The sequence below is a fragment of the Perca flavescens genome, chromosome 10 (genome assembly GCF_004354835.1).
Source record: "Perca flavescens isolate YP-PL-M2 chromosome 10, PFLA_1.0, whole genome shotgun sequence".
Taxonomy (NCBI): Eukaryota; Metazoa; Chordata; class Actinopteri; order Perciformes; family Percidae; genus Perca; species Perca flavescens.
In genome coordinates, this window is record NC_041340.1 from 1,272,083 (window position 1) to 1,287,082 (window position 15,000).

Consider the following 15,000-nt stretch of genomic DNA (forward strand, 5'->3'; position numbering starts at 1 on the left):
ACAGCCAGGAGAAACAGGACACATTAACAGACACAGGAGAAACAGGACAGCCTTCTACACATTAACAGACACAGGAGAAACAGGACAGCCTTCTACACATTAACAAACACAGGAGAAACAGGACAGCCTTCTACACATTAACAAACACAGGAGAAACAGGACAGCCTTCTACACATTAACAGACACAGGAGAAACAGGACAGCCTTCTACACATTAACAGACACAGGAGAAACAGGACAGCCTTCTACACATTAACAGACACAGGAGAAACAGGACAGCCTTCTACACATTAACAAACACAGGAGAAACAGGACAGCCCTCTACACATTAACAGACACAGGAGAAACAGGACAGCCTTCTACACATTAACAGACACAGGAGAAACAGGACAGCCTTCTACACATTAACAGACACAGGAGAAACAGGACAGCCTTCTACACATTAACAGACACAGGAGAACACATATACATCAAGTATAAGAAATGGAAGAAATAGAATTAGTAATAATAATAATAAGTCAACCCTACTTACAGTAACCAGCCTCATATGGATCAGCCTTTACTGTCGTGGAGATACTGATGATGTCTGATTCTTCTTCTCCTCTCTGACTGTAAACATGTGTTGTGTTTGTTGCTCTCACCGGAGCAGTCGATGTTGGACTAACATGGTAAAGATACGCTGGAGAAGTTCTGACTTCCTGTGTTGTGTCTACCTGTGTTGTCACTTCCTGTGTTGTCACTTCCTGTGTTGTGTGTCTGAAGCAGATAAGTCTGGAAACCTCTCACCTGCACAAAGAACCAATCAGAGCACTGTGTTTCCAGGCTCATCTGTTGGGATAGAAATGAAGCTTCCTGCATTTTTGTGTGTCTGTGTGTGTGTGTGTGTGTGTCTGTGTGTGTGTGTGTGTGTGTGTGTGTGTGTGTCTCTGTGTTTTGTGTGTGTGTGTGTGTGTGTGTGTCTTACTCTGTGTGTGTTTGTCTGTGTCTCTGTTTGTGTGTCTGTGTGTGTTTGTCTGTGTCTCTGTGTGCGTGTGTGCGTGTGTTTGTCTGTGTCTCTGTGTGCGTGTGTGTGTGTGTGTGTGTGTGTGTGTGTGTGTGACTCTGTGTGTGTGTGTGTGCGTGTGTGTGTGTGTGTGTGTGTGTGTGTGTGTGTGTGTGTGTGTGTGTGTGTGTGTGTGTGTGTCTCTGTGTGTGTGTGTGTGTCTGTGTGTGTCTGTGTGTGTGTGTGTGTGTGTGTGTGTGTGTGTGTGTGTGTGTGTGTGTGTGTGTGTGTGTCTCTAACTGCAGCATGAGTTCCCCCCATCACATGATCTCCTGCAGCCTCTAAGGTCTAACTCCGTTACTTCCTGTGTGCAGGTGAGCGGCCTTTCAAGTGTGAGAGCTGTAACTACCTGGCAGCCAATCAGCACGAGGTGACGCGCCACGCCCGGCAGGTAAGGCCAGCGTTAACCAAACATCCATCTAAAAAAAACTTTATCTTGAACATTTACATTTAGCAGATAAACTCTTTTTCTTTCGTGTTCTGAATAAGAACACCTTCACAGTTAAAGCTATTTTTAACTTCAATAAATGCTCCATCAACTGTTACATAATCAGGACTTCAATACTGAACCTAGTCTCAGTGGTTTCAAGCTACAAACACATTGGATTAGCACGAAGACATGTCCCAGAGAACGACAGAGTGGCTACACATCTCTTATTAACCCCTAGGGTCATTTTGAATGAATTCTCCTTTTTTTTAAAGTCTTAAATTCGCCCAAATATTGTGTTCTAGGACTCACATCATTTTAAACATGTCTTAATTTTCATTTCCATGCAGCGCTACTTCTAATGCTCTTCTTTTGAAACTGGGTCTAATTTGCCCCGAAAAACAACAGAAGGGTTAACCAGTCTTACATTTGACTTGGTGAAACCGTGTAATATCGTAGGTCAGGGGTCTTCAATGTTTTTTAGGCCAAGGACCCCTTTTCTGAAAGAGAAATGGAGCAGGGACCCCCTTCTACATATGTTGTATATTGTATAGAATTAAGTTGCATATTAAACTGGGCCTACAATAACATGTAGGGTGGCCTGAAGTCTTTATATATACCCTTTTTGCTGATAGAGTAAATTATATTGTGATCACTACAACATGAAAGAGGTGGGAAATGACTGTGTCCAAAAGCTGGTTAACTCCATTAGATATGTCAACATTGCTGACCCAGTGTCCAATGTTGCTATTGCTATTAGCTATTCAAATAGCCTAATAATTGTGGGCTTGATTTTATAAATTGTGATTAAATGTTAAACATACATGTGGCACTCCTCTGTGGATGGCCTTAGTGACTACCTTGGCTACAGGCCAGTAAGCAGTGGGGATTGATGTTAAGACTTTTTACATTTTTTAAATAACTTTCAAAAATTAACGATTTGGAGGAATTGACTCTGAGGACCCCCTAAGGGTCCCGGACCCCTTGTTGAGGATCCCTGTCGTAGGTGATAAAACCTGTGACCCCTGCCCCCACCCCAACATGTTTGCAACACTACTCTAATGCTCTTCTTTAGTTCTTTCTTTCACTTGAACAAATATAATTTTGCTGTATTACGACTACAAATGAGACCAAGCGAAGTGCACATTTAGGGATACTTGGCTTGAATTTCAGGTTAGTTGATGTTGTGATAAAGGTCTTAAAGTGCCCATATTATGAAAAAAACACTTTTTCTGGGATTTGGGGTGTTATTTTGTGTCTCTGGTGCTTCCACACACACATACAAACTTTGAAAAGAATCCATCCATGGTGCTCTGAGTGAGATACGGTTTTTGAATGTGAGCTGGTCAAAATCGGCTCGGACTGTGACGTCACAGTCCGAGCCGAGTCTCAATAGCAAAGCACTGCTACAACACACACTAGTTCACCATAATCTCCAGAAGAACTACTTCCATGTGCTCCCTGGTTTAGAAGAAGTCTCCCAGCTGATCCTGCCTTGGAACTGACCAAAGTTGGAGAAACAGCCTTTCTTTTACTGTCTCTAGAGTTAGCTAGCTGACATGATCTACGATCTGAGCTACTGAGCATGTGCGAGTGCAATCAAAGATAGTACAGAAGCAGAAGATGAAAAGAGGTCTCACTCTGTAGCTAAAACAGAAACCAGTTGAAAAGAGGATCTGCAGCAGTGAGAGAGAGCTGTGCAGTACAACAACAATATGGTGTTTTTTGATAATTAAGCCATGTAAACCTATTCTGGTACAACCTTAAAATACAATTATGAACCTGGAAATGAGCATAATATGGGCGCTTTAAATTGTATACATAATGGTCTTAAAAAGGTCTTAAAAAGTCTTGCATTTGACCCCCAACAGGTGCACAACGGGCCCAAACCCCTGTCGTGTCCGTACTGCGAGTACAAGACGGCCGATCGCAGTAACTTCAAGAAGCACGTGGAGCTGCACCTGAACCCTCGCCAGTTCCTGTGTCCGCTCTGCAAGTACGCGGCCTCCAAGAAGTGCAACCTGCAGTACCACATCAAGTCCCGGCACGCCGGCTGCAGCGTGGCCGCCGTGGACATCTCCAAGGTCAGGCTCCGGGTCAAGAAACCAGAGAGCTCCGACGGAGCCGAGGACACCTTCGCAGAGAGCAAGGCCAGCGAGTCCTCCGGTGGAGAGGTAAGTTACTGGGAGATATTACTGGGAGATATTACTGGGAGATATTACTGGGAGATATTACTGAGACATATTACTGGGAGACATACTACTGAGACATACTACTGGGAGATATTACTGAGACATATTACTGGGAGACATACTACTGAGACATACTACTGGGAGATATTACTGAGACATATTACTGAGAGATATTACTGGGAGATATTACTGAGACATATATAGACGGAGGAAACTAGAGCGCAATGCCAGTGATTCCTCCGGTGGAGAGGTAAGTTACCGGGACCAGTGACAGACCGATGTTATCGGATGGCCGATAGATCGGGCCGATGTTTGGGGTTTTTACTATAGGGCTGTGCTCGGCTGAAGAACTTCTTAGTCGACTAACACTCAATCAGAAAGGGTTTTATTGCCAAGTATGTTTTTTAACACATAGGCCTACAAGGAATTTGTTTTGGTGTTGTTGGTAGACATCACACATTCTCTAAATGGAATATTAATATAAGTATAGGTATAAACAATATAAGTATATGTACACAGTATGTATCAAATTATAAATAAAGATAAAAAAAAAATTAAAAAAAAACTTCAGTTGTACCGACTAATCGATTAGTTGATTTAATCGACAGATCTGTAAATCTGAGTTTCTCCACTAAGAGTCGTGTTAAAGCACCACTTTAATTCTTGTGTTTACCAGAGATGTTCTCGTACGTTTCTTGGAAATAAGTCATTCAGCATGAAAACAGCATCAGACATGACTAATGGACTAAAGAGATCTAAGTTGACTAAGACCAAAACCACCGATTAGTCGACTAATCCACTAAGAGGGAGCAGCCCTAATTTTTACGTACATATCAGCATCGGCCGATACGCGGCTGCTGCTTTCGCCGATAGTTTTTTTTCCAGCATTATTTCCAGCCAGGCGTCCACAGGTAGCTCTGTGTAGCTGGAGATGCTGCACTCGTCCATATGATGCACACTGCACACATAATCTGGGCGATACATGAATGTCAGATGATTGCAGAAGTGACACTGATCTGTGTTTTTGGTTATTATTTATAAAGAAATGGCAGAGCAGATTCTGAAAACTAATCCAGTGTGGCAGGGTTTACATTTTTATGATGTAAATTGAGGGAGCAAAAGCAGCATCAGCTCCAAATATTGGCTCAAGAAAAATCGGCAGCTGTTATCGGTCATCAGCCAAGACTGATGAAAATAAATCGGTATCGGCACTAAAAAGATCCATATTGGTCGATCCCTAACCGGGACATTACTGGGACATATTACCGAGACGTTAGGGGAAGTACACGGAGGAAACTACCCTTCAGTTTATGTTGTGTGGGTAAGAGGGACGTTAACGGCATATTAGTTAACAGGGATGTTTTTTTCTGGCGTTTTGGTTTTTTATCTGATGTTTTTGTCTTCTTTTTTTTCTGACGTTTTTGTCTGTTTTTTTTGGTCCTTTTGTGTCTTCCTTTGAGTCCAGTAATAGCACCATCTTTCCTAAACCCAGAGAGTAATGGTGTTAAATAATCCTTGATGTGTTTGTCCCTAATCTCTCAGCGCTACGCGGAGGACTCTGACGTGGACGAAGACGACAGTTTGGACTCGAGTCCGATCAACCTGTCGATCAGAAAGAGCGGCCGGCTGAGCGGCGCCGAAACGGAGACGCAGAGCCAGGCGCCGGACAGAGCTCCGCGGAAATCCACCGGCGAGAGAGAGACGCTTCAGAAAGTTAAAGTGGAACCGGAGAAGAAAGTCCCAACGAGGCAGAAGAAGACGTACGGGAACCTTCCAGAGACGGAGACGGGGAACGTGACCACGGAGAAGGTGAAGAGACGAGTCAAGAAAACGGAAGAATCAGAGAAGGGGCGAACGGAGGTGGAGAAAAGCCAGCGGAGGAGATCAGAGGAGCAAAGGAACTCCGGTCAGAAAGAAGAGAAAAAGACGAAGCCCGAGAAGGAACCGAAGAAGAACGACAGCAGCGGGAAGGAGAACAAAAGCCTCAACAAGCCGAGGAAGTCTGGGGACAAGAAGTCGGAGAAAACTGCACAACGTATCGAAGAAGAGGCTCCGCAGAAACCAGACTCTCTCCAGAAACTAGACTCTCTGCAGAAACCTGATTCACTGCAGAAACCAGACTCTCTACAGAAACTAGACTCTCTCCAGAAACCCAATGCACCGCAAAAACCAGACCCTCTGCAGAAACCAGACTCTCTCCGGAAACCAGACTCTCTCCAGAAACTAGACTCTCTCCAGAAACTAGACTCTCTCCAGAAACCCAATGCACCGCAAAAACCAGACTCTCTGCAGAAACCAGACTCTCTGCAGAAACCAGACTCTCTGCAGAAACCAGACTCTCTGCGGAAACCAGACTCTCTCCAGAAACCAGAATCTCTCCAGAAACCAGACTCTCTCCAGAAACCAGACTCTCTCCAGAAACCAGACTCTCTCCAGAAACCAGACTCTCTCCAGAAACCAGACTCTCTACAGAAACCAGACTCTCTCCAGAAACCAGAATCTCTGCAGAAACGGCCAAAGGAAAAAGCTGCGAAGCGGAAAGCGACAGAAGCTCTCGATCTTTCCCAGAAGTCTTCGGCCGAGACTCCGCCGAAGGCCAGACGGCTGAAAGTTCCCGCTGAGAAAGACCCAAACAAGATTCAGGATTCTTCTCCTCCTTCTCCTTCTCCGAGTCCGGCGAAGCCGAAGAAAACCCGTAGCGCCAGAAAGAAAGCTACGGAGCCCCTCAAACTCTCGGAGAAGATGGAAGTTAAACTCTCGGAGAAGATGGAAGTTAAACTCTCGGAGAAGATGGAAGTTAAACTCTCGGAGAAGATGGAAGTTAAACTCTCGGAGAAGATGGAAGTTAAACTCTCGGAGAAGATGGAAGTTAAACTCTCGGAGAAGATGGAAGTTAAACTCTCGGAGAAGATGGAAGTTTCCTCTGCCTGCAGCTCAGGTGAGTCCACACCTTTCTCAACATGTTTGGGTTTTTTTTGTAGCCTGGAAATCCAGACTCACATCCAGATGTTGGGTCTGGGAGCTCCCCATTGGTCAGGGCTCAATCCGAGGGGCGGGACAAACGGTTGTCTTTCAAATTCCCCTCTGCACCAATAGGATAGCGCTCCAACCAATCAGAGCAGCGCTAGCTGGTAGATTAAACTTTAAACTCCCAACACATCTTCCTTTTTTAAGAATGACTTCAGAGCCCTTCTTTGTTCTTTTCTCAAAGAAAAGCTGAACTCCAAGTCTTCCAGAAGACCTCTGTTCACCAGCAGCAGCCATAAGCCCCGCCCACCCACTCTATAGACGATGTGATTGGCCCGGCCAGAGTTTGGTTTTTCACTAGAATTAGTTTTTTCCAGCTCGTAAGCCAACTGGGAGTTACTAGACTGACCCTGGCTGCAGATTACATTTGCTGCCGCTAGGGTGGTCTAGATTTCTAGGCTGGGTTTTTTGTGCTATTTAGAAATTTTTGTCTCTTTTTTTCATCATCTTTGTGCCTCTGTTACAGAAGAGAAGACGTTGGGCGAGAGAGACGCTCCAGCGCCAGACAAACGGACGCTAACCACGACGAGAACCAGTTCGGCGATGAAGAAGAAGAAGATGAAGAAGGAGGCGGCATCCACAGATGTAACGACTCAGACGACCAACATGACCTCGGGGAAGATGGAGGATCCCTCCTGCAGCTCAGGTACCAACCTCCACGTTTTACACTTCCTCCTGTTTCTCACTTTTTTCTGGTGTTTGTGGTGTGTATTTAGCTGTTCTGTCTCTCTTATGTTTCTCACTTTTTCACAATGTTTTAATTCGGATTTTTTCCAATGGTTTTGTTGCTTTTTTTCTGACGTATTTGGTAGGTTTTTCCAACGTTTTTTGGCAGATATTTTCCAATGTTTTTGGCGGGTTTTTCCGTTGTTTTGGCGGGTTTTTCCGATGTTTTTGGTTTTTCCAATGTTTTTGGCGGGTTTTTCCGATGTTTTGGCGGGTTTTTCCGATGTTTTTGGCGGGTTTTTCCAATGTTTTTGGCGGGTTTTTGGTGGGTTTTTCCGTTGTTTTTGGCGGATTTTTCCAATGTTTTTGGCGGGTTTTTGGCGGTTTTTGGCGGGTTTTTCCAATGTTTTTGTTTTTCAATGTTTTTGGTTCTTCCAATTTTTTGTTGTTCTTATGTTTTTTTTTTTTTTTGTTGACTATTTTTTTTTGTCGCTCGCTCTGTCTCCTCACTTTTTCACAATGTTTTCCTCAGGTTTTTTCCGATGGTTTTGTCGGGTTTTTCCCGACGTTTCTGTTTGTTTGTTTTCAGATATTTGTGGTGTTTATTTTGCTGGGTTTTTTTGTCGCTCTTTTCAACATTTGTGTGTCTGGAACCAGTTACAGATGAGAAGACGTCGGGCAACAGTCGATCTCACGGACGCTCCGAACAAACGGACACTGACCACGACAGGAAACAGTTCAGCGCAGAAGAAGAAGAAGATGAAGAAGAAGGAGGAGGAGGCAGCGTCCGCAGATGTAACGACTCAGACAACCAACCTGATCGCAGAGAAGATGGAGGATCCCTCCTGCAGCTCAGGTGAGTCCTCGGCTTCCTGTCGGTACGAGACCTGTGCTGCACCATCCGATACACGGCCATAAATACGTAGTAGAAAACGTGGCTGTTCCCTTCACCAGGGGGGTCAAACTCAACTTCCCAGAGGAAAATAAGAATCACATCAAGGGCCACACATTTTTACTTTATTAACATGCTTTTATTTAATCCAAAAAGTCAAATATCTTTATTTTACCTTTTAAATTACAATAATGTCGGAAACAAAAATGTCAGAAAAATTGGCGAAAAAGTGGCAAAAATGTTTGAAAAAGTGACAAATGTCAGAAGAAGTGGCAAAAATGTCAGAAAAAGTGGCAAATGTCAGAAAAAGTGGCAAAAATGTTTGAAAAAGTGGCAAAAATGTCAGAAAAGGTGACAAATGTCAGAAAAAGTGGCAAAAATGTCGGAAAAAGTGGCAAAAATGTCAGAAAAGTGGAAAAATGTCAGAAAAAGTGGCAAAAATGTCGGAAAAAGTGGCAAAAATGTCAGAAAAGTGGCAAAAATGTCAGAAAAAGTGGCAAATGTCAGAAAAAGTGGCAAAAATGTTTGAAAAAGTGGCAAAAATGTCAGAAAAAGTGACAAATGTCAGAAAAAGTGGCAAAAATGTCAGAAAAAGTGACAAATGTCAGAAAAAGTGACACAAACAAATGTGTTGTAACTGTTCTGCAGCCCGGCGGAGCAACATGGAGGACGACGAGGGCGTCCACAGCAGCCAGGAAGCAGGAAGTGACATCAGCGACAGCGCCTCCGAGGGCAGCGACGACTCCGGTCTCCACAGCAACGCCACCAACGGGGGGAAGGCGGCCAACGACCCCGAGACCCCCACCCAGGAGATCCCCACCCCCACCCAGCTCAAGACCCTCCGCTGCATCTTCTGTGATCGCACCTTCCTGCTGGAGGCCGAGTACAGGCGCCATCTTAACCGCCACCTGGCCAACCTGTACTACAGTAATACACAGTAATACACAGTACACACACACACACACACACACACACACACACACACACACACACACACACACAGCCAACCTGTACTACAGTAATACACAGTAATACACCGTAATACACAGTAATACACACACACACACACAGAGCCAACCTGTACTACAGTAATACACAGTAATACACAGTAATACACACACACACACACACACACACACACACACACACACAGCCAACTTGTACTACAGTAATACACAGTAATACACCGTAATACACAGTAATACACACACACACACACACAGAGCCAACCTGTACTACAGTAATACACAGTAATACACAGTAATACACACACACACACACACAGAGCCAACCTGTACTACAGTAATACACAGTAATACACACACACACACACACAGCCAACCTGTACTACAGTAATACACAGTAAACACACACACACACACACAGAGCCAACCTGTACTACAGTAATACACAGTAATACACACACACACACACACACAGAGCCAACCTGTACTACAGTAATACACAGTAATACACCGTAATACACACACACACAGCCAACCTGTACTACAGTAATACACACACACACACACACACAGCCAACCTGTACTACAGTAATACACACAGATACACACACACACACACACAGTGGTGACACACACACAGTTTGTGTTTCCACGGATCATGTGATTCAGACATTTTTTATGAAGGTGCTTCTTTGATCATTTTATAAACTGATGATTTTGTGCCAAAATGCTGCGTCATCATCGTGGTAAAATACTGTCTGTCTATAGGTTAGTTTACCATCCTGGACTCTATGTTCCCATGCAACTGTGTCTCAAAACACACACACACACACACACACACACACACACACACACACACACACACACACACACACACACACACACACACACACCACACAACACACACACACACACACACACACATGGACACATGTGATTCTGTAGATTAATTTTTTATGAAAGGACCTTTTTGTTAAATTTTATAAAGATGATTTTTGCCAAAACATGAAACATCATCGTGGTAAAATACTGTCTGTCTATAGGTTAGTTTACCATCCTGGACTCTATGTTAAATAAACAGGACTCAAAATCATTACAAACACACACACAATTATAAAGTGGACAAAATTAAATAAAAGGACCTTTAGTTAAAAAGCCATCTTAAACATCTGTCCACTGTTTCCAAGCTAAAAGTCTGACTTTTTCATTATAAAACACACTTCATTCAAAGTGGACAGAAACTAAATAAAACTACCAAAAGCCATCTTGGTTCAAAAGTCCACTGATTCCAATTTGATTATTTACATGGAGTCTGGTGGAGATATGTTGGCTCTATACACGCTAAAAGTCCTGATTATTTACATGGAGTCTGGTGGAGATATGTTGGCTCTATACACGCTAAAAGTCCTGATTATTTACAAGGAGTCTGGTGGAGATATGTTGGCTCTATACACGCTAAAAGTCCTGATTATTTACATGGAGTCTGGTGGAGATATGCTGGCTCTATACATATCTCTGTAGGGATCCATCCCATAATGTTGTCACACACTTATAATAATAATGTGTGTGTGCCAGTGGTAGCTGACTACATATTTAGACACAGAAACCTGTATATTGGGGTCCAGGGTGAAGGGAAAGCCCTTCTAAGTTCGGTGCCTTTTGACAATCAGCTGTTTTCACTGTAACTTTAAGACGGTTTGAAGACAGACCTTTTCTGTAAACTTGTACAAAAATATTTTTGACTTTTTATCAATTTTTCCCCCACATTTAGTTGAAGCTATAAGTAGAGTCGTGTTGTGGTGACTCAGCGGAGAATAACGAGCTTCTTCGTGAGTGGAAAATAACTAAAAAAACAGTTTTTTTTTGTAAATAATTGGAGTGCAATATCCCTTCAGCGGAGAATCCAAAGTCCCTGATCCTGGGTGATGATGAATCCTCTGGGTGCGTGAGACACTACCGAACTGTTTCAAATCAGTAACATCAACTCCTGTCGCCATGGTTACATGTTTCCTGTGTATATTAGTAAACATCATTCGTGTTACTGCCGTCACATTAAACTTTTAGCTTTTTTTTAAATCTCTGTCATAACTTTAGTTTGTTTGGATGGATTCTTCTGAGGATTGCTTCATCATTTCACTGATTATTAGGCTAATAATGAGCTTATTAGACTAATAATGAGCTTATTAGATTAATAAGCTTATTAGACCAATGAACTTATTAGACTAATAATGAGCTTATTAGACTGTGTTTATTAGACTAATAATGAGCTTATTAGACTAATTAACTTATTAGACTAATGAGTTTATTAGACTGAGTTTATTAGACTAATAATAAGCTTATTAGACCAATAATGAGCTTATTAGACTAATGAATTTAATGAGTTTATTTATTAGACTAAAGTTTAATTAATGAGTTTATTAGACTAAGTTTATTAGACCAATAATGAGCTTATTAGATGTCTGAATAATTGAGTTTAAATTAACACCATGTTTTAGTTTGATATCAGGACGTTTGGATCATATGCTGTTCTGCTTTTTGTTTTTTTTAAATAAAGATTTTCAAATTCAACTTTGTTTGTGTCATTAATGATGAACGTCAACACACAGAGAGACCAAAATATAAACAATATGTAAACAAATGACAGAAACTTATTAGACTAGGGTCCCCAGAACACACTACAGGGCCCCTAAGAACACACCCAGAACAGGGTATTAGACTAATGAGTTTATTAGACTAATAAACTTATTAGACTAATAATGAGTTTATTAGACTAATAATGAGCTTATTAGACCAATAATGAGCTTATTAGACGTATGTCTGAGTGCCACTATATTCTCAATATTAAGGATTAAATAATAACACCATGTTTTAGTTTGATATCAGGACGTTTGGATCATATGCTGTTCTGCTTTTTGTTTTTTTTAAATAAAGATTTTCAAATTCAACTTTGTTTGCCCCCAGAGAATGATGAGGGCCCCCAACACAGAGAGACCAAAATATAAACAATATGTAAACAATATGTAGACAGAACACACTACAGGGCCCCCCAGAACACACTACAGGGCCCCCCAGAACACACTACAGGGTCCCCAGAACACACTACAGGTGGCCCCCCAGAACACACTACAGGGTCCCCCAGAACACACTACAGGGTCCCCCAGAGAACACTACAGGGTCCCCCAGAACACACTACAGGGTCCCCCAGAGAACACACTACAGGGCCCCCCCAGAGAACACCACAGGGCCCCCCAGGGAGAACACACTACAGGGTCCCCCAGAACACAGGGTCCCCAGAGACACAGGGCCCCCAGAGAACAGGGCCCCCAGAACACACTACAGGGCCCCCAGAACACACACCCCCAGAACACACTACAGGGCCCCCAGAACACACTACAGGGCCCCCAGAACCCACAGGGAGAACACACTACAGGGCCCCCAGACAGGGTCCCCCGGAACACACTACAGGGCCCCCCAGAACACACACAGGGCCCCAGAGTACAGGGCCCCCCAGAGAACACTACAGGGCCCCCCAGAGAACACTACAGGGCCCCCCAGAACACACTACAGGGCCCCCCAGAACACACTACAGGGCCCCCCAGAGAACACTACAGGGTCCCCCAGAACACACTACAGGGCCCCCCAGAACACACTACAGGGCCCCCCAGAGAACACTACAGGGCCCCCCAGAACACAGGTCCCCCAGAACACAGGGGCCCCCAGAACACCCCAGAGACAGGGTCCCCCAGAACACACTACAGGGTCCCCCAGAGAACACCCCCAGAGAACACTACAGGGCCCCCAGAACACACTACAGGGCCCCCCAGAACACACTACAGGGTCCCCCAGAACACACTACAGGGTCCCCCAGAACACACTACAGGGCCCCCAGAGAACACACTACAGGGTCCCCCAGAACACACTACAGGGTCCCCCAGAACACACTACAGGGGGTACAGGGTCCCCCCCCCAGGGTCCCCCAGAACACACTACAGGGCCCCCCAGAACACACTACAGGGGCCCCCCAGAGAACACACTACAGGGCCCCCCAGAGAACACACTACAGGGCCCCCCAGAGAACACTACAGAGGACTAGACAGGACTGACTAGGTCATAATTGCTGCTTGAACCAACGACTTATGTGGCTGTTTTTCAGGCCAGGACATTCTCCGTAAGAAGACACGTTATGGAAGCAATTTAGCCAGAAAAATCTCAGAATTGACAAATGCATAAAATAAATAGTTTTTGAAGTGAATTTCACTGAGGGCCACACTGGAAAATGTGAATCGCATTAAGGGCCAGACATGTTTGACATGATATTTTTTTAAAACCGTTGAATAATACCTTTGCCTGTATAATTCGTGTCTCCTGTAGCTTTCTCACTAACAGTTTGGTCGACATAAAGCCCTAAAAAGTCAGCAAAAAAGTTCCTTAGTCATCATAGAGTTTAGCAAATCAAAGATTAAATTCTACTCTCTACAGCAGGGGGGTCAAACTCAGTTTCCCAGAAGGCCACACTGGAAAAAGAGGATCCCACCGAGGGCCAGACATGGAGAGATTATTGACATGCTTTTGTTACTGCAGGTCACTTTTTTTTAAACATTTTGGTAGCTTTGTTCCTCATTTTGGTTGTTTCTGTTCCGACTTTTTTGTGGCTTTCTCAGACATTCGTCACCTTTTTGTAAATGTGTTGCTTTTTCCGACATTTTTGTTGACATGAAGCCCTACAAAAGTCCTCAAAAGAGTTCCTTAGACATCGTAGAATTTAGCAAATCAATCAAGACAATGATTACATTTCTGTTTCTCAGCCTGAATATTAAACTCTCTCTGCTTCTTCTGGGGGAATTTCTGAGTCTCAGAGTCGGCAAATCTGTCATATTCTGCTTTAAATGTCCCGTAACTGCATTTTAAAAAACACTGTCCTGTGTTTGTGGTTTGGCGCACAACTAGGAGGGCCAGAATGTATCGTGAACCCAAACTGATATATCTACCTACCTACCTACCTATATATATATATATATATATATATATATATATATATATATATATATATCTATATATATATATATATATATATATATATATATATATATATATATATATATATGCCAGATCTAAACCTGCAAGGGGCCTGATTTGGCCCGCGGGCCTCGAGTTTGACACATGTGCACTACAGGGTTCCCCAGAGAACACTTACAGTTACATTTCAGACTTTATAAAACCCACCCCAGGATGAAATGTAATGCAAACTTCTTGGACCGATAATATAAAATCACAACCGAAGTATTAACTGAGTAATGTTTCCTGAATTAAAAACTACTACTAACTTAAATCTATATGTTTTATTAACCAAAGACTTCTATTATGAGCACAAAACCACAGTTGGTGAAATAGAAATGATTTATTTAAAATGTAATAAGTTATTTCATCAGTCAGCTGTTAGACCACTAGATGGCAGAAGGGAACTTTACAACAACATTGAACGCAGCTTTGTGTCCAGTGTCCACGGTGTCTCCGCTGTGTCTTTAGCTGCAGACTGCTGGGAGACAGTGTCCACAGTGTCCACAGTGTCACACACACACACACACACACACACACACACACACACACACACACACACACACACACACACACACACACACACACACACACACACACACACACACACACACACACACACAGTCATTGCGTTCCTGGAGATATAATATTAGGAGCCAGTGCTCGGTACCCAACCCTGGTTACCCTGGTAACACAGGTAACCCTGGTTACCCTAGTAAGCATGGTAACCCTGGT

At 43.4% G+C, this 15,000-nt stretch overlaps 3 protein-coding genes across 4 annotated transcripts in view; 2 read left to right on the forward strand and 1 right to left on the reverse strand.

Moving 5' to 3' along the window:
- The window catches only part of rest (RE1-silencing transcription factor), an 18,968-nt gene extending 9,463 nt beyond the window's left edge, over nucleotides 1-9,505 (forward strand). Inside the window, exons 6-11 of one of the 2 annotated variants that reach the window (XM_028589679.1) lie at nucleotides 1,356-1,432; nucleotides 3,340-3,642; nucleotides 5,203-6,598; nucleotides 7,154-7,333; nucleotides 8,011-8,209; nucleotides 8,894-9,038. In XM_028589679.1, the coding sequence (XP_028445480.1) occupies nucleotides 1,356-1,432; nucleotides 3,340-3,642; nucleotides 5,203-6,598; nucleotides 7,154-7,333; nucleotides 8,011-8,209; nucleotides 8,894-8,954 (2,216 nt within the window). In that variant the 3' untranslated portion in view covers nucleotides 8,955-9,038. Of the gene's footprint in view, nucleotides 1-1,355; nucleotides 1,433-3,339; nucleotides 3,643-5,202; nucleotides 6,599-7,153; nucleotides 7,334-8,010; nucleotides 8,210-8,893 lie in introns of both variants that reach the window. The other variant, XM_028589678.1, reaches the window with a different exon arrangement.
- Nucleotides 9,506-11,138: 1,633 nt separating this feature from the next.
- Nucleotides 11,139-13,317, forward strand: LOC114563308 (basic salivary proline-rich protein 2-like). Its single transcript, XM_028590155.1, has 2 exons — nucleotides 11,139-11,151; nucleotides 12,251-13,317. The coding sequence occupies exons 1-2, from the start codon at nucleotides 11,139-11,141 to the stop codon at nucleotides 13,315-13,317; spliced, it is 1,080 nt and encodes a 359-aa protein (XP_028445956.1).
- Nucleotides 13,318-14,674: 1,357 nt separating this feature from the next.
- Nucleotides 14,675-15,000, reverse strand: part of noa1 (nitric oxide associated 1) — a 17,637-nt gene continuing 17,311 nt past the window's right edge. The window contains 1 exon segment of the mRNA XM_028590156.1: nucleotides 14,675-14,743. Within this exon segment, the coding sequence (XP_028445957.1) occupies nucleotides 14,675-14,743 (69 nt within the window).